The sequence below is a fragment of the Penicillium cinerascens genome (genome assembly GCF_028974065.1).
Source record: "Penicillium cinerascens strain IBT 15544 chromosome Unknown scaffold_4_segment0_segment0, whole genome shotgun sequence".
Classification (NCBI taxonomy): Eukaryota; Fungi; Ascomycota; class Eurotiomycetes; order Eurotiales; family Aspergillaceae; genus Penicillium; species Penicillium cinerascens.
In genome coordinates, this window is record NW_026695297.1 from 211,398 (window position 1) to 233,379 (window position 21,982).

Consider the following 21,982-nt stretch of genomic DNA (forward strand, 5'->3'; position numbering starts at 1 on the left):
AATCTGCACCCTGTAATGATTATGTAGGACCGTGTATCGTGTGATCAACGCCGAGTAGTTCATGGGATGACTCAGCCACTGATAAGCCGCTTATCTGCGAGTTGGCGCCAGCGACTGCTTGTCACTTCCTCATGGCGGACGACGACCAGGACATTTTCGACTCGCTCGAGCGCGAGGCCTCCGAATTCACAAAGGTATGTCACTCCAATGTTCTCTTATGGGCCTGTGTTAATGCTCAATTCCAGGATGCGGAGATCGACCGCATTCGCAAGGCGTTCTCTCTGGATTCGTAAGTCTCCAGCGACTTTCCCGAGACCTTGGACTAATACACTACCAAACAGCTACGCCGTGCTAGACCTGCAGCCCGGTGTACCAGAGAAGGACATCAAGGTCCAATACCGCAAGAAGTCGCTCCTAATTCACCCGGACAAAACCAAGAACCCAGCCGCACCCGATGCATTCGACCGTCTCGCTAAAGCCCAAACGGCCCTACTAGACGAAAAGCAACGTGCCTACCTCGACGAATGCATTGCCGATGCGCGAAGGCTACTTATCCGCGAGCACAAGTACAATCTAGATTCACCAGAGCTGAAAACTGAGGAATTCAAGGTGGAATGGCGGCAGAAGACCGTCCACGTGCTGCTGGAAGAAGAGGCGCGACGGCGGCGACAGGCCAAGGCGCGCATGCAGGAAGAAGGACGAGAGGCTCGCAAGGAAGAAGAAGAACTGGATGCGCGCAAGCGGAAGCGCGACAATGACAAGGCGTGGGAGGAGAGTCGCGAGGAGCGCATTGGGACCTGGCGGGACTTCCAGAAGGGTCGCAAACCTGCGGGAGACGAGAAAAAGAAAAAGAAAAAGATGAAGGTGCTTGGATAGCCATCAAGCATCGCACGGCGTTAGGGATTTTACAATTGCATTCATAGCTCATAGCTCATAGCTACTATGTAACCTTGATGCTATCTACGACACTTGACTTATCTGCCGTTCCGTCCACGAAGATCCATGCACTTCGACTCCGATAAGCGCCGACGCGGGGTATGTCTCGAACCTTCGATGCAGCTGCAGAGGAGATCGGTCTTATTTCAATGTCCCTCCACAGAAGACTATGATATAAAATAGCCAAGCACTCGGAACCGAGGGACCGTGTTCGCATTGCCCTCCCCACATGGGATTAGACCATTCTGGATTCCCCGAGCGCCGAAACCCACTCTCCCCGCCTTCACCTCAGTCATCTTCCTTCCATAATTCACTACTGTCCACAATGGCCGAGTCCGTGGCACTCGGAGACGAGCCGTTTGAGCCTGTCATGACCGGACCGATTTCGCGTGCGCTAGAACATCTGCGCCCGTTTCCTCCGATCCCCGACTCAACAGGCCACCGCGGGGCCGAGCAACCTACCGATCCGACTAGCTCAACAGCACAGGCTCAGCAGAATGGATCCGCGCATGTACACTATAGCAATGGAGTCATCGACACGAATATCCCTCCTCTCGCTACCGTCATCGAGCGCATCCACGCCCGCGTCCACGCTTTCCTGAGCGAGTCACACCCTTCCGGCTCACTCCTCGCCTCGGCCCAGAAGCAAACCCGCATTTCCCTAGATGTGGTGTCCAAAGCACTCTCCCAATATAAACTATCCGAATTGTCCCTCTCCTACAACGGCGGCAAAGACTGTCTCGTCCTCCTAATCCTCTTCCTGGCCGGCCTGCACCCCTACTCCCAGCACGCCCATACCGATCACAAGACAACCACCCAGACCACCACCGGCCCTGCAACAGAAGAGGTGATACCGTCAATCTACGCCCTCCCACCCGACCCCTTCCCCTCCGTGGAAGAATTCGTCGTGTCCTCGGCACAAGCGTACCACCTCTCGATAACGAAATATACGACCAGCCCACCGCACACCACAATCCGCACCGTCTTCGAGGACTATCTGCAGCGACACCCGGGCATCCGGGCGATATTCGTGGGTACGCGGCGGACGGACCCGCACGGGGCGAAGCTGACGCATTTCGACCGGACGGATCACGGCTGGCCGGATTTCATGCGCGTGCACCCGGTGATCGACTGGCACTACGCCGAGATTTGGGCTTTTATTCGGCATTTGGATCTTGAGTTCTGTGATCTTTATCGACAAGGTTACACCAGCTTGGGAGGTACTTCAGATACCAAGCCCAACCCGAAATTAAGAAGACCCCAGGAAGACGGAGGCGATGGGGAGTATTTGCCAGCGTATGAGCTGACGCAGGATGTGGAGGAGAGACTTGGCCGCAATTGATCTTGGGAAATTCTGTATTGAGGAGTGTGAAACGAGTTTGGCGGTGGCCCATGTCGCTTGCCTTGTATAGATGGAGTTCTCCCCGTTTGACGATAGGTCCATAGATTGCGCGCTGGAGGTATGCTCCTGTACTCTCGTCATGTTTATCTGGGCTACTGTGGACCTACTGGACCTACTGTGGATTTCAATTGGTAAGGGATATCATAATTTAGACTGCGCAACCTTGTGATGCGCGAGGGCGTTTCGAGCGAATTGAAAAAAACATGCATCTCGAACACATACTGCAGAAGACATGCTTTCTCTTGTAGCTGTAACGAAGAACAGAATGACAAGAACAGAGGAGACAACAGTTCCATCAATACCGCAATCGCGTAAAGATATGGAGCGGATTGTGGAAAAAGTAGAAAACAGATTGTCGAAAGAGAAATACCTCGAACGACATTTGACAAACACTAAAAAGCCAGTAGAGAAACAGTAAAGAAACATGGATCGCAAGAAATACGTCGAAGTACATTCTGCGAATGATAAGGGATGTCGCGAGTTGAAAAGAGAAAAATTGCTCACAGTAGGCACTTACTGAAGCCTTGACGTCAATGAGGTTGATATTCATACACGTCGGATGTGTGAATCGTATTAGGTGCATGAGCGAGGAGTGGATACCGTGAATTCCACTCGTGAATGCATGGGAGATACTGATCCGGCCTTGATGTTCTCCTTGCGCGCGGCGGACGTGTAGGAGCGAGGTTCGCCAGCAGGAGACTTGGGAATGGCCGTCTTGGACGATCCCCCGGAAATATCAGTCATTGAGCGGCGTGCCTTGAATGAGCGCCCACGGCACACAGGAGTATTGTCGAGCGCACTGAGGCTGCTGGATGCCAGGGAACCGTGTCCTGCACCTCCATCCTTCATCAGGGCATACCTGTGGTATCTGGTAAGAACATGTTGTGAAACCTGTCAAGCTGGCATGTCTTTACTCACGTAGGGGAGATCGAAGATGCCGGGGTCCAGTTTGAGCCGAGCCCAGCCGGTGAAGTGAAGCTGGCCTGGGAATTAGGCGTGAGGTGCGTGCTATTCTGCTGGGGACGCTGCGCCGAGGGCGACGGGGTAGAACCCTGCACAACCTCCACAGAGTAGTTATACTCGCCAGCACGGTAGGCACGGCGCTCATTGCTCTGCTGCTTTAGCATCTTTTGGGCTTTGGTGTCTGCAAAACGCAACAACAATTTCACGCCATTGTCCTTCACGGTAACGTTGTGGAACTGGCCCAGGACGTGCTCGGCGATATCGCGGGTTTCGAAGCTGCAAGTGAGGTTTAGATGATTGCTAGATTCAGGGCCGGAGGCTCTCTTACCGAGCAAAGCCCACTTCCTTGCTCACGCCTGTCTTCTCATCACGGCTGATCTTCTCCGACACCACACGGTATGGCTCGAAATGGCGGCGCAAGTCCTTTGGGATGATCAGCATTTATCGAGGTGTATGACACCGACAATGGAGACATACGGCCTCTGTCCAATCAATGGGAATGTTGGTGCAGTATATATTGGTGGACGAGCTGTCTTCCAGATCCTTCAGACGAGAGTTGCGGGACTTTTGGGCAAAGCTGGCTTGGTATCCGAGGTAGAAAAACCCACGAATACAATTCTCGCAAGACTCGAAATTGAAGAATTGAACAAACCCAAAGCTGGGATCGTAAATTAGCAACGGAGGGCAGCTTAGTCTGCGGATCCTCATACCCCTTGCAAAGACCCGAGTCCAGGTCGACAATTGCCTTGCAGCGTTCAATCTTGCCAAAGCGAACGGAATAAGAATGCAGCATATCATCAGTTGTCTCAGGAAGAAATCCGCGAATGTAAACATTGGTGATACCCTCGCGGTTTTCCAGGCATTTGGCGAGTGTCAGCTCAGAGGGGTTAGTCCACATGGCAGGCACTGCACGGGGGATCGCGGGCTCTTGCTGCGTCAGAGCTTCCAGGTCTTGAACCATGTACCCGTTCGTGGTCTTCATCATCTGGAAAGGCAGCGAGAGCGAACCGAGCTGCGGGAACATGCTCCCGTAGGCGTACCCCGAGAGGGAACTGGCATCCATGGTGGGAACCAGAGGTGTGGGATAGTACTGTATGGGACCGACATTCTCTGATCTCTGTCCGTCAACAGTGGCCCATCCACTTTGCTTGGTATTCGAGACATCCTGCATGTCGTAGTTCACCACATACGGCCATGATGGGTACGTTCCTGGTACCATTGAATTGAGGTTCTGGTAAATACCCGATGAGAAATATGGAAACTGACCCATCTGGTCAGTCTGTCCCGAAACAGGCCCCGTCATGAACGAGGTCATCTGGGGGATGCTATTGAACACGGGCGAGTTGGGCAACAGGATAAATGGGCTGGTGTAAGGAGTGCGATTTCCGGCAGACCAGTCCAGGCTGTTGGTCATGGGCGTCGTAGGCGCGGAGCTTTTGGAGGAAAACCTGGGCCGATGGCCTTGAACACCCACACCTTGGTACATGCGAGGAACGACGCTGCTATCGCCAGTCGAGACGGTGGCATTATGGGAGAAGACAGACCCGTAAGGCGAACGAGGGTCATGTTGGCTGGAACTTTGGCCAGAGCTGGAAGTGCTGCATTTTTGAGCCTGATGCTGCATCTCGTCGTTCGTTTCTAAGACTGAAATCTGTGTCAGTAATGTTCATGCACCATGTCAGCCAACAATGGACAAGACGAAAAGAAAAAGAACGGACGATGGCTCTGTGATTTTGCAAACAGCATAAGACTGAGCACCTCGCATTTCTCTCGTGTTCATCGTATGGGACTCTGCTTGAAGAGAGAGGGGACTCATACCTCGCACACACGGGGAAGTATATCAACCGATGGGGAGACGATTCGATTGATGAATGACTGTATGTAATTTAGTTCAATTCGCTCAACGCGAGCGCAGAATGTAACCCAGAGCTACAGACGAGAGACTCACAAATTCGGCGGCCTGCAAAGCAATTTTGCTTCCGTTGATGCTCAGACAAGACGAGAGGAACGAACGGGACCTGTCAGAAGCTGGGAATAAAGTTGTGAGAAGGTTTTGTGGCAGGCTGGGCTCAACTGGTCTCTTACAAAACCAGGTGAAGATAAAGGAACCGATGAGAAAGAAGGTGAGATGAGATGAAATGAAGAAGAGAAGAGGGAGGAGAAATGGGAGAGTAACGAGGGCGAGCGTTCGAAGGGAAAGAGCGCACTTCCCACGAGAACGAAGCAAGTGCGACGTCCCAATTGGAACACAATTGGTGGAAGGATGAGCTTGAGGAGAAATACAAGATACAAACCGATACAGCGTAAAAGGGGAGAAGGATGTTAATGGAAGGAAGAGGATGAGGAAGAAGAGAAGTGAGCGTTGAAGATTGGCGCAGGGCGAGTATGTGCGAATGTGCGATTGCGAGGTTCTATACAACAAGAGACATCGCACCACCAAATTGCACCGTACGGTCGAATGGCATAAAAATTGAAATTAAGGCTCCTTCAAATTGCTACCTATCCAAATGACAATAAGAACACCTGTATTTTCCGCACGTCTATGGCAAGGCCTAGGTAGGAGAGAAGGGGTAATCACGAGAAATGCGTATGGCGCAAGCTAGGGACACACGAAAGTGTTATTCAGACCATTATTCAGATTTATTTTGCAGCCACTGGTAGACAACAGAGAAGTCCTTGCCGCGGTGGGCTTCCTCCACCGCATTATATACCTGTCGCGCCTGGTCACCCAGAGCCAACGGAGTGCCTGACTTCTCCGCTGCCGAGAGGGCCAAGCGCAGGTCCTTGTTCATCAGACTCACCCCAAACCCGCCTTCGTAGCCGCGCGATGCCGGTGCAGATTCGACTACACCGGGAACAGGGTTGTTGACCTCTGAAGGCCAGCAACGGCCCGTCGACGAGTTGATCAATTCGGCCAGCGCCTTGGGATCCAGCCCCCAGCGGATTCCGAGATTCATTGCTTCGGCAGTAGCAATGTTGTTGATGGCTAACATGTAGTTATTGGCGAGCTTGCCAGAGACTCCCGAGCCTGGCTCGCCGAGATGCCATGCCTTCTTACCCATGTGAGCGAGGACACCTCGGACACGCTCAAGCAGCTGCCCTGTCTGCGAAGAGGCTCCGAACATGAAAGACAAAGTGCCCGCTCGAGCACCGACCACACCACCCGAGACTGGGGCATCCACGAATCGGCCGGCTTGCGTAGTGTGAATTGCATTCGCGATGTCCTTGGACGTCACGGGGTCAATGGTTGATGTATCGATGAACAGACGCTCTTCCTCGAGCGCTGGAAGCTCGCCTTCCTTGAGAATGGAATGAAACACATCAATGACGTGTTGCGACTCGGGAAGGCTGGTGATCATGACGGTCTATCAAAGAACAAAGATGGTCATTAGCTGCTATCCACATAGAACATAAGAAGCCACAGTGCAGGCGGAGCATGATCACTGCCACTCAGGTCCTTGGATTAAGCGTGACACTCACCGACTTCTCTGCAACTTCACGCGCATTCTGGGCAATCTCGACTCGGTTTTCGTCGGCACTGCGTGCGGCCTCATGAGCTTCCGCGGCAAAGCGCTTAGTGGTCTCTTCGTTGACATCACGGATAATCAGTGTGTCAGCGGCGGGGATCTTGGCGCGTAGGTTCTTGGCCATGTTATAGCCTGCCCGAAATTAGTCAAGGGTCATTGCACATAACGAGAAATTTCGGCTTCAATTCATACATACCCATTTGCCCCAAGCCGACAAAACCCCATGTTGCGTCGCGGTGCAGTGTTGTTGAGAAAGCTCGGGCCGACTGTACCGAGCTTGTAGTTGACGGCCAGCGTCGGAGGCTCCCCGGAGTGCGGAGGCGAGCCGCCCTGGGTAAAGAGCATGCGGTTCGGACACTCATTGCTGAATTCGTGAGGAAGTATGGCGGGAGTTAGCGAGAAACAGAATCAACCTGGGGGTTTGAGAAAGATAAGCAGAAAAGTACCCGAGGGGGTATTTAAACGGCCCTTCGAGCTCCGCCGTGGCTTTCCGAGCGACGCAGGGGGCTCTCGGTCCGTTGCGGGGAAGCCGTGGGGCGGTCACGTGCGTGCATGGAGTATACCAGCATCACCGCTCTTTGCACTCGAATCACGGCATTCAATGGCGAGAACGGTATATATCTCCGTTACTGAAGTCTATTTGTGTATTTTAAGTTGCAAGGAATTCTCACGAGCTGAATAAAAAAGTATACAGGTCACGGTGAGAATAATGAACGTAAAACAGACCATCAGAAGGGAGTTGACAAAAAAAGCCCGACATGGAGGTTGTGCACGGGGCAGGCAGTGGCTTGACTGCATAATCGGCCCACCCGATTGAGGTGCGCCATTGAAGAGACCGTGTCCACTTCTCATTTATCGTGGCACCGGATCCCAGTCTCTATTTCTGCACAACCTGCAGCGTAAGCAGAAACCCGACCACTTGGACACTCGCTTTCTAGCCAATTTGATTGGAGCAATCTTATTTGGATATCGGACTGAAGATATCTCCTAGCACTAGCTCCATTATTTATTACATATTCACTGCCGTTTTCCACTTTAGAGACGTGGTCATCCATGGAGACAATGGGCCTCGCCCATTTCTAATTTCGATGGGTGAAGCCCTTCCACACCGATATTAACGTACGTGAAAAGGTGACTACTTGTCATTAGCACCACAAGATTCCTGATAGAGTATGGAAACATTGACCATCATCTGCCTCCATCGCATTTGTGTCACGCCAGACGAGAATGGAGAGGAGCTTCTTGTTCACAAGATAATGTGAAAACACCCTTGCTCTACATTCCTTGTTTCGTGGCTGCTAGATCTTGAAATACACTGATAAGTCTCCCCTTGTTCATATCAGATGTCAATGAGAGCTCACGTTCTCCGGTATGGTACTTGAACAGAACGCGAGACAGATTGACTCACTGTGGGCAAGAGAGATCTCCGGGACTTGTAAGAGATACGGTTCGAACGGTCTTTGGCCATTATCTCACCAGCAGCCGCCCACGGAAGCATTTGGAGATATCTGGTCAGATCAATTAAGAAGGTTCTGAATCTCAACCGTCTCGAAATGATCCGACATGCAAACGAGGCCATTTAAGTGACTCGATTCCACACCGGGAGCGTTTCCCAAGCTCCGATGCAACGAGGAAGATTTCTCCACCGGTGCGAATATTTATATGCGATTTGCCGTATGATAAGACTTCTCGCCATGGTAATAATAAGAGTGAGCAGCCGAGACTCCGAGGGGCTGGTGCGTGCTTAGTAAGTAGACCAATGCGCCGGAGACGAAGTCGCACCCCCAAAAAGAGTATCCATGCCCGGTAATCGGACGGGATACACAGAAATTCACCCGGTTTAATAGATAAGCATACTCGATGGTTACTTTGCGGAAGAACGGTCTGCCATCCTCATGCGAGCCGTGTCGCAAGTCCAAACTACGTTGCGATCATCAATATCCTGTCTGCGGGCGATGCGCTCGCACGAACAAGCCGGACAGATGCGTGTATCGCCCTTCTACGTCAACCATCCCCAGAGTCGGCACTGAATCGGTGATACTGGGCTCTACAAGAAGTCTACGCCAGTCAATTCGCGATGTAGCTACCTCCAAATAACGCCGACGTCGCGGATATTTTCTTGGACTATAACTACTATATTACGCATCTTGATAATTGGCAATCCGAGCTGCAAAACAGTTTGGATATGCTTTGATTCGAATGTCTACCCTTGCTACGGCACCTCTCAAAGACCGAGCGGGAGACCCACGCACGACATAGCGATAATTGTACTTGCATGAGCAATGGATCTTCATGAATCTTTTGACCACATGTCAAACACTGTTTTTCTCATTAATAAGCCAAAATTTCTCGGCCGGGACCGTTCGCTTGATGTACTGTGGTCTACACAGTATGCGATGTGCCAGTGGGCCGAAAGTGGGGGCCTCCGCAGTCGGAGTCGGAGTAAGGATGAGCTTCGGGGTTGGCGTTCGGGGTCGGAGTCCAGAGCGGGAATGTATGACTCAAGCACGTTTTCCTTAGTTTGTGTTATCTACCCCGTCTCCTACCAGCCTTTTTCTAACCTCGAACCTATCCCGTCATAGAATCACCGTGAGCCTCGACAAAAAGGGTGCCTATGGTATACGTACACACCGCCATTGTCGTAGGGCTAGGCTGGCGCAGCCAATCATCCAGGCAATAAAAGGTTTGTAGTTATCGGAGTCGGAGTGAGGCTTATAAATTCTAGGCTTATAAATTCTAATTTGATGCATTTACACGCTCGTTTCCTGATGCCTACAAAGATCCACTGAGTCATTACGCATCATCATGACCGGGAGGAAGTGTCTATATAAGCCGAGACATTCTCTGCCTGAATTACTATCTATACCTCACAACTGAATCACATATCATTCCTCTTTTTTGACTTGATACTTGGTGAAATACAAAACACTACCAACCAACAAAATTCTCCACTTTATCCAACCCAATCTACCTGCCAATAATCTTTGAATCATGGCTGCCTTCACCTTTCAACGACCGGCCACCGCATCTCTCGAGCCTCGCCCGCGCTCTGCGATCGAGTTCGCGAAGGATACGTGGAAATACCTGAGTCAAGAAATCGACAAGCGTCGTCAACAACCAGATTCGAAGGCCGAAACAAGTTCAAAGTCTTATGAGACAGACTCGGAGTCAATAATAAGCAAAGCAGAGACACTCGTTGTTGATGGAGAGAAAACAGTTGTGAATGTGGGAAAGAAATGATTTTTTGTCTGTGCTTCATGGGAGTTGGTGTACTATCTTGGTTGCCTGTACTTGAGGGCATGGGGCGTTTGTATGGAGGGCGGATCTTGTTAAGAATACAAGGGGGCTGCCATCTTTATTGGGACTTGACTACTAAAAGTTCCAAAGTCAATTAATCAAACTTTTTCCGTTGGAATGACGTTTGTTATCGTAGCAAAAATTTCGTATACCCTGCCGGTTCGGCCTTTTGCCAGCACCGTTCTCTTCGCGGAACCGTCGCTGCCGCAAAACCCCACCATAGTAAGCAGTGTCAGCGGAACTGCAAACGCACAGTAGAGCCACCACGGATGTGAGGCAATAAAAGCAGGCTATTTATATCCGTATGCATTCTCCAGATCCGCAGGTTTTTGAAGAATGAGCTGTCTGCTCGATATGCTGACAGAGATTCTCGATCTTGGTGAAATTTTGCGAATTGAAAGCTTCGGTAGCAACAAAGTGGTAGGACTTTGACATGGTATAATCATCGGTGGGTTGCAACTTTCGTCTCTTGCATGATTGGGAATGTGCGACAGACTGGAGAGCAAGAGAAAGATTTGTATCTGTCTGACTCAGACAAAACGCTGCTGAGACGTCGTCGGACGAAGAGAATACGTCGACTCAGTTTTGTTGCATAAGTCCTGCAAACTTCGTCTCAATTCTGGCCGATTGGACGTAATTTACAAAGTGGAAAAACATTTCAAGCGGTGACGGGACGTGTGATGTTCAAATTCGCGTTCTATTCTCGTCTGCGTAGGATCAGCACAGGATGGCAGTGCATTGCTGAGCTGAATCTCTGCAAAACTGTTTGAGCTACACCAACCTTTGAGATCCGAGATTGGAGATATCCACAGAATCAATGACTCCTGGCCACACGGGGCAGAAGCGGCCCAAATCCGAGGGCGCGGGAAAACCCCGGGGATCTCCACGACACCTGCGGGCCCAAAATGAGGGGCAGTCGTTTTAAAGCCGCCATTGTTGGAGGTCTGGGACATTTGCCTCGAACAAGAGAATTTGAACAGATTGGAGTCTTTCGTGCAAATTTCTCCTCTCGGTGAAGTCAGCATACCATGACAACAATCCTGGCCACCCGCTGTCTTGGCGACATCCGAGGCAAAACTGGCGAAGGTGTCACTCAATTCTTAGGGGTCAAATATGCCAATCTCAAAAATCGATTCGCGGATGCAGAGCTGGTTGAAGAGCGAAAGGGTGATATCCTAGATGCCACGGCCGATGGGTGAGTTCGTGCGTGACCGGACCGAGACCGTTCTATTGACATTTCCGCAGACCTACAGCGCTGTCACCGCCGGTTGGATGTGAAATAGAGCTCGGACATGTCCAGCACTCTTTGCCCAAGAAGGACCTGACGCAATCAGATGTCGATTGTCTCAATCTCAACGTCGCAGTCCCTTCCAACGCTACTCCTTCGTCAAAACTCCCCGTGCTTGTGTACATCCACGGCGGTGGTTTGTTCATCGGGGCGAACTCTTGGCCTCAGAATGACCTGCTTCGACTTGTCAAGTTGTCCATCGAGAAGAATCTCCCGGTAGTGGTAGTCGCCATCAAGTAAGATGACAGGAAGCAGCCCTTCTCCCCTGTATTGGCTGACGGCTTCTAAGTTATCGACTAGGAGCCCCGGGATTTTTGACTTCCGAGGAGCTGCGTAATGCGGGATACCGAGCAAACAATGGGCTCCGCGACCAGCGCATGGCTCTAGCTTGGGTCCGGAAGCACATTGAAGATTTTGGCGGAGACCCAGAAAATATCACTGCGGCGGGAATGAGCGCTGGTGGAGGTAAGAGGCATTTCCTGGGGATTTTCACGAGCACTTGATGCTGACTGGTTCGAGCTGCCGTAACCTACCACCTTCATTCGCAAAAGCCACTCTTCAAGCGCGCAATCTCAATGAGCGGAACATCTCTGTTCGTCCCCGCGCTTCCGTACGAGGTGCATGAGGAAAATTATAAACATGCGATGGCCGCTCTGGGATTGAATGATATAGCAGCTGAAGAGCGAGTCAAGGCGCTGCTGGAAATGCCCGGCCATGAACTTATCGCCAAGCTCCCTCCATCTGTCCTGGTGAGCCCGGCCATCGATAGCGATATCGTGCTCCCGGGTATCACATACAATGAGCTAGGAAAACCGAATTCGAAGGCTCTCCCGGGCCATTCATGGTGCCAGGATTTGTTGATCGGAGATGCCGAGGTTGACGTACGTTCATACATACTAGCTGCCTTGGCCGTGACTGACAATCTGCAAATACAGACCAGCATTCTACAAGTAGTGGCACCGAGAATCAACGCCAACTGCACGGAGCGTTTCATATCAGCAGTTCGTCAAGTTCTCGCATCACATCCAGAGGAAGCACAGCGCATCCTCGATTTTTACGGAATTACCGAGGATACACCAGACGAGAAGAGCATTTCTTCCATCTTCAAATTCAGCGCGGACATTCTATGTCACGCAGCTGCTCTCAGCTTTGCTCGTGGCTGGAATGGAAACGCCTATGTGTACCACTTCAACGAGGGAAATCCATGGGATGGGCCGTGGAAGGGCCACGCAAACCACATTCTTGATACTGCCTATCTCTTCCAGACGTTCACTGAATATTTGAGCCCGGAGCAGCAGAAGGTTGGCACTGCCTTTGCGGAGGACTTCTTCAAGTTCTGCCACGGACTTGCGCCGTGGCCTGCCATTACCCCCGGTGAAATCAATTCTGGGTTCTCGGCCCGTGTCTACGGACCCAGTGATCAAGGGAAGATTTCAGGTGTGGTGACGGAGGCTTTTGGAGGTGATAGTATGCGCAGAAGTATTCTATTTGACGGCGCTTCCAAGGTCCCGCTGGACGACCTAGCAAAAGTGTTTGTGAACTTTATGGCCAGCTAATTTTCACCTTCGCTTAGCCACATATCAAGAGATTTTCTATGTCTAAGCTCCGGGACGTAAATGCGTGTTATGTAGACCATCGGCAAGACCTACCCAAGCCTCCAGCCCCGGAGAGTTGGGAGTTTTCAAGATTACTCATCCAACCGAGGGAATAGATCTGATCAACCGAAAAAGGCCCACCGGCGGATCAGTGCAGCTTTCCCCGGACACTCGGACTCCCGGAACTCGGGCTGCGATAGGTGGGCGACTCACAAAATTTGTGGAGTCGGCACTCGTTGGCGGCAAGTCCGGATCGTAAGCGTAATACATTTCTTCGGCCTCTCCGGAGGTTATGATGATACGTGCTTTATATAAATCTTCTCGTTATCTACTCAATTCTGCCGCTCAGTACATTTTTACTCGTTTCTCTTTGAAATCCGTCATTTCCCAACAATGCCGTTCAAGACCTACCACTCTCCGTTCCCGGATATCAACATTAAATCCCTAGACTTGATCTCGTATCTCTTTTCCAATCCCCTCAATACGCCGCTGGACCGACCTTTGTACATCGATGCAGTGTCCGGGAAGCAGTACACCTTTGGCGATGTCGTCCAGCGCACGAAATCCTTATCAAACGGGCTTCGACAGAACTTCGGTCTCAAGGGGGACGATGTGGTCGCAGTTTTCAGTCCTAATACCATAGATTATCCCATTGTGGCTTATTCAATTATCGGCTCTGGAGCCATTGTATCCCCTACAAGTGCAGTCTTGACGGCATCGGAACTAAACGCCCAGCTTAAAACGAGTAAGGCTCGATTTATCATTGCCCACTCATCCTTGCTTCAGACTGCACAGAAGGCCATGAAAGGCACCTCTGTAGAGAAGATTATTATCCTGGATGGATCATTTCCTGTCAATGGCCAGCCTACTTGTGACCACATGGCTAGTACGTTCTCAGCTGCACCTCTATTTGCAGTTTCACCGGCAGATGCTACTGAGAAAATTGCTTTTATTTGCTTCTCTTCTGGTACATCTGGCCCCGCGAAGGGTGTCATCACGACACACCAGAATATTACATCCAACATGCAACAATGGCGTCTCATGACGGAAGCCGGCAAGCCCGACGAAGGAGCCCAACGACAGGCGATGATCGCCTTCCTCCCGCTCAGCCATATCTACGGACTCTTCCTTTACATGTGCCATAGCCTACTCTGGGGTACCTCCGTGGTAGTAATGGCCCGATTCGACCTCGACTTGTATCTGGGCTGCATCGAGAAGTACCGGCCTGACGACCTTGCCTTGGTTCCTCCCGTTGCACTCATGATCGTCAAAGACGAGAGAACTTCCAAGTATGATCTACGCAGTGTCAAGCGCATCATGTCTGCCGCAGCACCCTTATCCAATGAGCTTTCATCTGCGCTAGAAGCGAAGTTCAAAAATCTGCACCAAACCGAGGTCTTCTGTACCCAGTGTTGGGGACTCACGGAGACATCCCCCCTGGCCACCGGAATCCCAAACAACCGCATGGATAAGAGAGACACGGGGGTTGGATGCATCGCTCCCAACATGGTATTCCGCTTGGTGGATCCCGAGACTATGAACGATGCTGCTGTCAACCCTGATGGATCGACTCAGTCGGGTGAATTTTGGTGTCGCGGACCTAATGTGACTCGAGGTTACTACAACAACGAGGATGCGACCAAGGGCGCGTTCCACATTGACTCCGATGGCAGCAGGTGGTTCCGGACGGGTGACATCGGTACAATTGACAAAGAGGGCTACGTTGCGATCCACGATCGCATTAAGGAGATGATCAAGTACAAAGGCCTCCAGGTGATTCCGAGCGAGTTGGAAGGAAAACTAATCGATCACCCCGACATTGAAGACGCCGCCGTTGTCGGCCAGTGGGTTGATGAAATGGCCACTGAGCTGCCGGTTGGATTCGTGGTACTCAGGCAGCAGGCGAAAGAAAAGGATGCCAAGACCGTCATTGATGATATTCACTCATGGCTGAACCCCAAGATTGCCAACCACAAGCGATTCCGAGGCGGTATCCACGTGGTAGATCAGATCCCTAAAAGCCCCAGTGGAAAGATATTAAGAAGGCAGCTCAAGGAGATGCTGAAGAGCAAGAAATCCAGACCACGTCTGTGAGAGTCGGCTTTTCATGTCTATAGTTGGCGGGGCCCGCGGACATCACCACGTTTTCAGTGTTATACCAGGCAGCAGTAAAAAAATCATACAGACCGCTTCGGAATCAACCTAAACCCAATCTTTGTATCGAATCGAAATCTCGGATCAGTGCCAAATGCGGTGTCCGATATGTTCGGGAAACAAGTTAAACGAGTGGCGCACGAGTGCGGAGCCCGCGGGCTCCGCATTCGGATCGGAGTCTGCCTCCGTCGACACAATCTCTTATACGAGGAAGAATAAGAAACAACTAAAGCTGGAAGGTTTACCTGAACTTTTACTATTCCTTTTTCTGCCTTTCAGCGATCGCCGATATCGTAAAAGCAAACTTTTATCCGTCACGGTGTCTCCCATGTGACGTCAACTCGGACCCTCCGTCTTGACGATTGGGAAACCATGGGGGTTTTGGGCTTTCTCGGATTCCCCGGTAAGGGGCAATCGACACGGCCGAAGCTTGTAGAGCTAAGGTCTGCGAAATGGTTCATTCTGTTTACTGTTTCTTTTGCGGCTTCTACGGTAGGCATCGATCTGGTTTCGTGGATTGCAAATCAGTGGCTAACTTTCAAATAGGATATTTTCATGTATGGCCTGGTATGATATTGTCAAAGAAGGACTCAGTTATATATGAAGCAAATGTCCTAACAACCTCTAGATTGTGCCAGTCACGCCAACAGCGTTGGAGCGCAAAGTGGGTCTCTCGAAAGACCAAAGTACGTCAATGTCTTCGAATTTGTCCTCGAGTGCCATGACTAACTAGATTTTCTACTTGACAGTCCAAACATGGACTTCCATTCTTCTAGCGTTATACTCCGCTGCATTACTGGCCTTCTCTCGTGAGTCGGTTCTTTCTTCTGGGGCATGTGAATTGTGACTGACTCCTATCAGCTGTCATCGGCTATTTAGCAGACCGAGCTGAATCTCGACGGTGGCCTCTTCTTCTCGGTTTGATTGCATTAGGAGCTGCAACTGCCTTGCTCTGCATTGGAACCAATATCGGTCTGTGGATCGCCGGCCGTCTGTTTCAGGGCGCGGCTGCAGCCGTCGTCTGGACCGTTGGCATAGCGCTGATGGTTGACACTGTCGGAAGGGATGGCCTTGGTCAGGCCATTGGTTATGTCTCCATGTCATTGAGTATTGGCACGATGGGCGGACCTCTTCTGGGAGGCGTTCTCTACGAAAATGGAGGATACTACTCCGTCTTCGGGCTTGCGTTTGGGTTGATTGGCGTCGATATTTTCCTTCGGCTGGTCTTGATTGAAAAGCGACACGCTGCCCGATGGATTGCACCGGAAGTGAAGCCTTTAGCACCGATCGAAGAGCAGGACAAGGAAAATGCATCTATGGGTGCAACCGCAAATTCTCTTGCACTCAGCAACGACCCGCAACCCGAGGCATCGGAGGAAAAACCCGTGGCTCGGAGCCCTCTGAGACAAGCCGCTAGTCTCTTGAGCTCCTATCGTCTCGTCGTGTCGCTCTGGGGATATTTTGTGATAGCTCTAGTGCTGACCTCCTTCGACAGCGTTCTGCCAATCTTCGTTCAGGAGACATTTGGGTGGGAACAAACAGGCCAGGGGCTGATCTTCATCGCACTCATGGTACCGCACATCCTCGACCCAATTACCGGCTTTATCATCGATCGTTATCCCTGGACACCCCGCTATCTCACCGCAGCTGGATTCCTCTTTGTCGTTCCTGTGGCAACTCTCTTGCGTCTCGTCAAAGAAAACACAATGCATGACAAGATTGTCCTTTGCGCCCTGCTTGCCTTACTCGGATGCTGTATTGCCCTGGTTATGACCCCCATCGTGACTGAAGTGTTCAATGCCGTCAAGGAGAAGGAGGATAGATCTCCGAACATCTTTGGCCGTGGAGGCGCCATGGCTTTGGCGTTTGGGCTTTCCAATATGGGCTTTGCGGCGGGTAGTCTCATTGGCCCGTTTTTTGCCGGGTTCATTCGCCAGAGTGCTGGCTGGGGAACCATGGGCTGGGCGATGGGACTGATCGCGGGAGTCTCTGCGATCCCAAATCTGTTGTTTGTGGGTGGCTGGATCCTGAGGAAGCCAACCGCGGCTGGTGATCAGCCCGAGTCGGAAGGTTCCTAGCCTGAACATCCAGCGTTTCTTGCATATATAATCGGCATTATTCCCAACTCTTGTACATTAACAAAATCATCACAATGGATAATAACTCATTTCCGATTGGTGCGAACAGAGCGTCCCACCCTCGGGGGGGAATTGCTGCCGCGTTGCCTGACCAATCGGGCATTCTACAACTTCATCGCGGCATTAAACCGACATATTGACTCTATTCTTCATTTCTCCGGTGTTTGCAAGGCTTTTCTGATCCGTCAGTGCTAGTACAATCAACTTTTAACTCAGCAATGATCTCGTCAAACCCTCAAATTGCCATATCCGCAGCCGAAGCCCAAAGACACGCGCCACAAGTGGGTTCCCCCGCGGCCCCACGCGCATCCAAAGTAGGAAACCGTGGGTTGGGTCATGGATCCGGGTTGATCAGCTCGGGAATTGATGGGTCACCATTAGCCGTGCCCAGGTACACTACTCTCAATTTCGACCTCGTCGCAGGATCCTAGGATCCTAGGATACTATCATTGTCATGATACACATCATGGCGCCCCCGGAAGTCCACCACGCCGCTTTGAATGCCACTTTCAAGGGCATCCAGCGAGAAGACCATGTGCCTGTACACCAATATCTAGGTATTAAATACGGCAGTATTCCTGCGCGATTTGAAAGGGCTGAACCGGTGAATGATTTTGCGGGAGCTGTTGTTGATGCGACCAAATACGGGTATGTCAGCTTGACTTTCCTGCCTGATTAAATCCAGTCCTAACACATAATTAGACCGAGATGCCCTCAGGCGGAGATAGATGTGCGCCATTTGCTTCGTATCCCCGAGGAATTTGAAATTGCTCCAGAGCCGGAGGACGAATTCGAGTGTTTGAATCTTGAAATCACTTGTCCGTCGGTGTCTTCCGTTAAACAACCACTCCCAGTTCTGGTCTGGATTCATGGTTTGTCTCTTCCAGCTTTTTTTTAAAAATATGTTGACACTAACTGATAGTTTTAGGTGGCTCTCAGATTGTCACTTTTTGCTCTGCGGCATCCAAGATTTGCGGTGAGTATGAGTGTCTCAAGCACCAACTCCATCCATGCTGATCATTCGTTTAGATCCAACCAAGCTTGTGGCAGCCTCCATTGAAGCCGGAAAGCCCATTATCTTCGTTTCCATCAATTACCGTCTGAATATTTTCAGCTTCGGAGACGGCAAGGAGAAGAATCTTGCCTTGAAGGATCAGCAACTCGGTATAGAGTGGGTTCGCAATAACATAGCATCTTTCGGTGGTGATCCCGTGCGTATTCTTCGATCTTCATCCACTCACGCACTAACGCTGTATAGGCCAATATTACTCTCTCCGGTGAGAGTGCCGGGGCCATCTACACACATGCGCATCTTATCACCAGTCCTCCCGTCAAAAGGGCGGTGCTGGCATCAGGTAGCTTGTACCTATCGTCTCCATTGCCCGTAGAGCGAGGGGACGGTCTGATCAAGACATTGGAAGCGAAGGTTCAAAATCTGGATCAGCCCTCGCTACGAGAGTCTTCCGTTGAAGTATTGATTCAGGCCTTGAAAGAATGCAAGGTCAACACAATGTGGTTGCAAGAAGAGCCCGAGCTGGCGAACTGGGAGACCAAGCCCGAGCTGGTGGAAGAACTCATGATTGGTGACACCGAATATGAAGTACGTCTAAACTTAAGCCTGAGTGATTTGAAGCTGACCGTATGATAGTCTGTCATCTGGCGCAACGGTATTGAAACCCTCGAAGGTGAAACCATAGCGGCCGCATTCGAGAGCGACGAGCGATGGGGATCGAAGCTTCGCAAAATGTACCATGTGGTACCCGATAGACCAACAGCCGCGAAGCTTGGTGCTTTGGACTTGGTTCACGATGCACGCTACACGCTTCCAGTGGAAATGGTCGCGGAAAAGCTGAAAGCCGCCAACAAACGCGTCTACAAGTATGTGATTGACCAGCCAAATCCCTGGCAGCCATCTAGTCGCTCCCACCACGCCGTGGATCTGCTGTTCCTCTTTGATGGTGTAGATCTCTCATTCAACCCAGCTGCACAGGCGGTTGGGAAAGAGATGCGACAGCGCTGGATCAGTTTTGTCTCGGGAGAGGCACCTTGGGGTGCAGATAGCCGCTTTGCCTATGGGCCTCTGGGTGAGTCCAAGGAGATTAACGAGACACAATTTGCTGCTCGACGACGAGTCGAGCACTGCAAGGTGCTCAGGGAAGCTGGAATTGGGGTCTATCTTCCGATTCTGGGTGCCCTGACTGCGGGACGGATCAGCCTTCTCAATTAGCGAAAGACAATGTATGTTGCTATTTATCTAGAACTCCATTAAGTTGATTTGAATCTGTATCGTGTATAAATGTCTCCGATCAGGTTAGCATTGAAGCTGGTTTGAGAGTATGATCTCCCGACAGTAGTCAGTTCCTACGTAACTCGGCAGTTGAAGAGTCACCGATTCCCGCGGCCGCTTGCTCAGCGCTGAACAAGCGACCCACCGACATCCAAACACCTAGCAAAGCAGTTGGTGAATGCGTTAGTTATCAACCAAGGTGCTTTTCTCCGTTGCCTCCGCCGTTACTCAGACCTGACTCATGTGGGGTCGCGTACCGCGAACTTAAGCGTCTACTTTTCCAGCCTCTCCACAGTCAGCGTGCGACGAATCGCAATCCACGCCCGGGGAGGTCGGCAAAGCGAGAGTGTCGCGACATGCCGAATTCCATGATCTCCAGGACTTCGTGCAGCTGATGAGCTCCGCCATGACGATGTTTCAGTTCTCCACGGATCCGATATCCTGGGCATCGGATATATACTCGGTGGTCATGAGCCTGACCCCACGGCCTGAACCACCGTCCTTCCTGAAGAGTATATAGGACGCACGCCCCGCGCAGGAGCCTCCTCGGTATTTTGGTTCAATCCATCGGTAGAACATCATCATGCCTTCAACAAGTGACCTCGCTGATCCCAAGGAATATCAGAAGATTTTCCACTGGGCCGAGACGCAAAAGGATGCAACTATCCCTTCCTTTGCAACAAGGCGCAACGATCCTTATAAAGTATGTATCGATCAATCGGATTGTTTTCAATTGCTGACCTCTGTCGCAGTACCAATCTGGTTTTGGCAATGCGTATGTCTCCTGCATCTAGTGATTAAATTGGCCGATGTAGCTCACCGAATTAGCTTCGTATCGGAAGCGGTGCCTGGTACCATTCCACAGGGTCAAAATAACCCCCGCAATGTTCGCTTCGGCCTTTACGCTGAGCAGTTGACTGCCACTGCGTTTGTGGCGCCGCGACATGCTAACAAAAAGGCGTGGCTGTACCGTGCTCGTCCGGCAGTTGCACACCAGGGTTTCGTATGTTTTGTGCACGGAATGAGCCGGATTGAATACTAACCGTTTGTATAGACGGAACTGCCAGATAACAAAGACACCGAGTCCAACTTTCTACCACTCAACCCCCGCATCCATGTCTCCCCGACCCAGCTGGCCTGGCACCCTTTCGATATCCCCGCCAGTGGCGAGGTCGATTTTGTCTCGGGATTGAAAACAATCGCAGGTTCGGGCGAGCCCACCCTGCGCGAGGGTCTGGCCACCCACGTCTACGCAGCCAACACCAGCATGAAAAAGAAAGCATTCGTTAACTCGGACGGTGAATTCCTAATCGTCCCGCAACAGGGCGCCCTAGACATTCAGACCGAGTTCGGACCTCTCTTTGTCCAGCCCGGAGAGATCGTCGTCATCCAGCGAGGACTGCGCTTCCGCGTGGAACTACCGGACGGCCCGTCGCGTGGCTACATTCTCGAGGTCTGGGGTTCATGCTTTGAGCTGCCCGAATTGGGACCGCTGGGCGCTAACGGACTGGCCAATGCACGGGACTTTTTGAGTCCCGAGGCTCATTACGAGATTGCTCAGGAGCCCTGGGAGATTGTGTACAAGCTTGGCGGCAAGTTCTTTAAAAGCACGCAAAACCACAATCCATTCGATGTGGTGGCATGGCACGGGAATTATGTATGGATTCCACCGTGATTGAAAGTAAGAATGCAGCTGATTCTCTAGGTCCCCTATAAATACGACCTGACCAAATTTGTCAATGTCGGCTCAATCTCCGTTGATCACATTGACCCGAGTATTTTCTGCGTGCTGACGGCCAAATCGCGCGATCTGGCCGCACCCCTTGCCGATCTACTTATCTTTTCTCCGAGATGGGATGTTGCGTCCCGTAAGTTTAAGCTTCTTTTTCTATTTCTCCGAGAAAAATAAGCATTTTTCTGACCAAGTCTAGACACTTATCGGCCCCCCTACTACCACCGCAATGTAGCCTCCGAATTAATGGGTCTCATCTACGGAGACTACGGCGGCCGGAGTGACGCGTTCAAGCCGGGCAGCGTGTCGTTCGAATGCGGAAGTATGCGCACCTGAATCCCCCTCGCCAAACCCTGCTAACCTTGATAGTGGTCCCGCACGGCGTCGCCTACGAGGAATTTAAAGCGGCGAGCGATAACCCGCCGCCGGTGATGCAAATCTCCGAGGGCTCGATTGCATTCATGTTCGAATCTAGTCGGCCGTTTACGATTACGGACTACGCGTGGAACAGCGACAAGAAGCACGAGCACGAGCCCTCGATGTGGGACAGTCTCGTGGACAACTTCTCGAAGCATGCAAAGGAGATCGAGGAGATTCTGGCGAAGACCAAGAACCTGTAGGACGAGGACGAAGTCTTATATGGTGATCAGGGTTGATTTTGTT

The 21,982-nt window shown here is 51.3% G+C and overlaps 10 protein-coding genes across 10 annotated transcripts; 8 read left to right on the forward strand and 2 right to left on the reverse strand.

The window, feature by feature from the left end:
- Positions 1-131: 131 nt before the first annotated feature.
- On the forward strand, positions 132-876 carry N7498_008016 (uncharacterized protein; the record flags this gene model as incomplete). Its single annotated transcript, XM_058455078.1, has 3 exons — positions 132-194; positions 246-289; positions 342-876. 3 exons carry the CDS (start codon positions 132-134, stop codon positions 874-876), a joined length of 642 nt encoding a protein of 213 aa, XP_058305066.1.
- Positions 877-1,261: 385 nt separating this feature from the next.
- On the forward strand, positions 1,262-2,278 carry N7498_008017 (FAD synthase; the record flags this gene model as incomplete). Its single annotated transcript, XM_058455079.1, has 1 exon — positions 1,262-2,278. The coding sequence occupies one exon, from the start codon at positions 1,262-1,264 to the stop codon at positions 2,276-2,278; it is 1,017 nt and encodes a 338-aa protein (XP_058305067.1).
- A 633-nt stretch (positions 2,279-2,911) lies between these two features.
- Positions 2,912-4,925, reverse strand: N7498_008018 (uncharacterized protein; the record flags this gene model as incomplete). Its single annotated transcript, XM_058455080.1, has 5 exons — positions 2,912-3,197; positions 3,257-3,577; positions 3,630-3,724; positions 3,779-3,959; positions 4,012-4,925. The coding sequence occupies 5 exons, from the start codon at positions 4,923-4,925 to the stop codon at positions 2,912-2,914; spliced, it is 1,797 nt and encodes a 598-aa protein (XP_058305068.1).
- Positions 4,926-5,931: 1,006 nt separating this feature from the next.
- On the reverse strand, positions 5,932-7,190 carry N7498_008019 (uncharacterized protein; the record flags this gene model as incomplete). Its single annotated transcript, XM_058455081.1, has 3 exons — positions 5,932-6,666; positions 6,782-6,960; positions 7,025-7,190. 3 exons carry the CDS (start codon positions 7,188-7,190, stop codon positions 5,932-5,934), a joined length of 1,080 nt encoding a protein of 359 aa, XP_058305069.1.
- A 2,629-nt stretch (positions 7,191-9,819) lies between these two features.
- N7498_008020 (uncharacterized protein) lies at positions 9,820-10,068 on the forward strand (the record flags this gene model as incomplete). Its single annotated transcript, XM_058455082.1, has 1 exon — positions 9,820-10,068. The coding sequence occupies one exon, from the start codon at positions 9,820-9,822 to the stop codon at positions 10,066-10,068; it is 249 nt and encodes an 82-aa protein (XP_058305070.1).
- A 1,085-nt stretch (positions 10,069-11,153) lies between these two features.
- N7498_008021 (uncharacterized protein) lies at positions 11,154-12,969 on the forward strand (the record flags this gene model as incomplete). The annotated part of the gene is made up of 5 exons (XM_058455083.1): positions 11,154-11,320; positions 11,371-11,649; positions 11,703-11,878; positions 11,933-12,294; positions 12,349-12,969. The coding sequence occupies 5 exons, from the start codon at positions 11,154-11,156 to the stop codon at positions 12,967-12,969; spliced, it is 1,605 nt and encodes a 534-aa protein (XP_058305071.1).
- A 432-nt stretch (positions 12,970-13,401) lies between these two features.
- Positions 13,402-15,102, forward strand: N7498_008022 (acyl--CoA ligase; the record flags this gene model as incomplete). Its single annotated transcript, XM_058455084.1, has 1 exon — positions 13,402-15,102. One exon carries the CDS (start codon positions 13,402-13,404, stop codon positions 15,100-15,102), a length of 1,701 nt encoding a protein of 566 aa, XP_058305072.1.
- Positions 15,103-15,534: 432 nt separating this feature from the next.
- N7498_008023 (uncharacterized protein) lies at positions 15,535-17,240 on the forward strand (the record flags this gene model as incomplete). The annotated part of the gene is made up of 5 exons (XM_058455085.1): positions 15,535-15,654; positions 15,709-15,729; positions 15,791-15,848; positions 15,912-15,971; positions 16,024-17,240. 5 exons carry the CDS (start codon positions 15,535-15,537, stop codon positions 17,238-17,240), a joined length of 1,476 nt encoding a protein of 491 aa, XP_058305073.1.
- A 526-nt stretch (positions 17,241-17,766) lies between these two features.
- On the forward strand, positions 17,767-19,527 carry N7498_008024 (uncharacterized protein; the record flags this gene model as incomplete). The annotated part of the gene is made up of 6 exons (XM_058455086.1): positions 17,767-17,948; positions 18,003-18,172; positions 18,229-18,276; positions 18,330-18,511; positions 18,559-18,900; positions 18,949-19,527. The coding sequence occupies 6 exons, from the start codon at positions 17,767-17,769 to the stop codon at positions 19,525-19,527; spliced, it is 1,503 nt and encodes a 500-aa protein (XP_058305074.1).
- A 643-nt stretch (positions 19,528-20,170) lies between these two features.
- N7498_008025 (putative homogentisate 1,2-dioxygenase) lies at positions 20,171-21,939 on the forward strand (the record flags this gene model as incomplete). The annotated part of the gene is made up of 7 exons (XM_058455087.1): positions 20,171-20,290; positions 20,340-20,362; positions 20,416-20,590; positions 20,642-21,244; positions 21,293-21,455; positions 21,519-21,641; positions 21,689-21,939. 7 exons carry the CDS (start codon positions 20,171-20,173, stop codon positions 21,937-21,939), a joined length of 1,458 nt encoding a protein of 485 aa, XP_058305075.1.
- Positions 21,940-21,982: the final 43 nt, after the last annotated feature.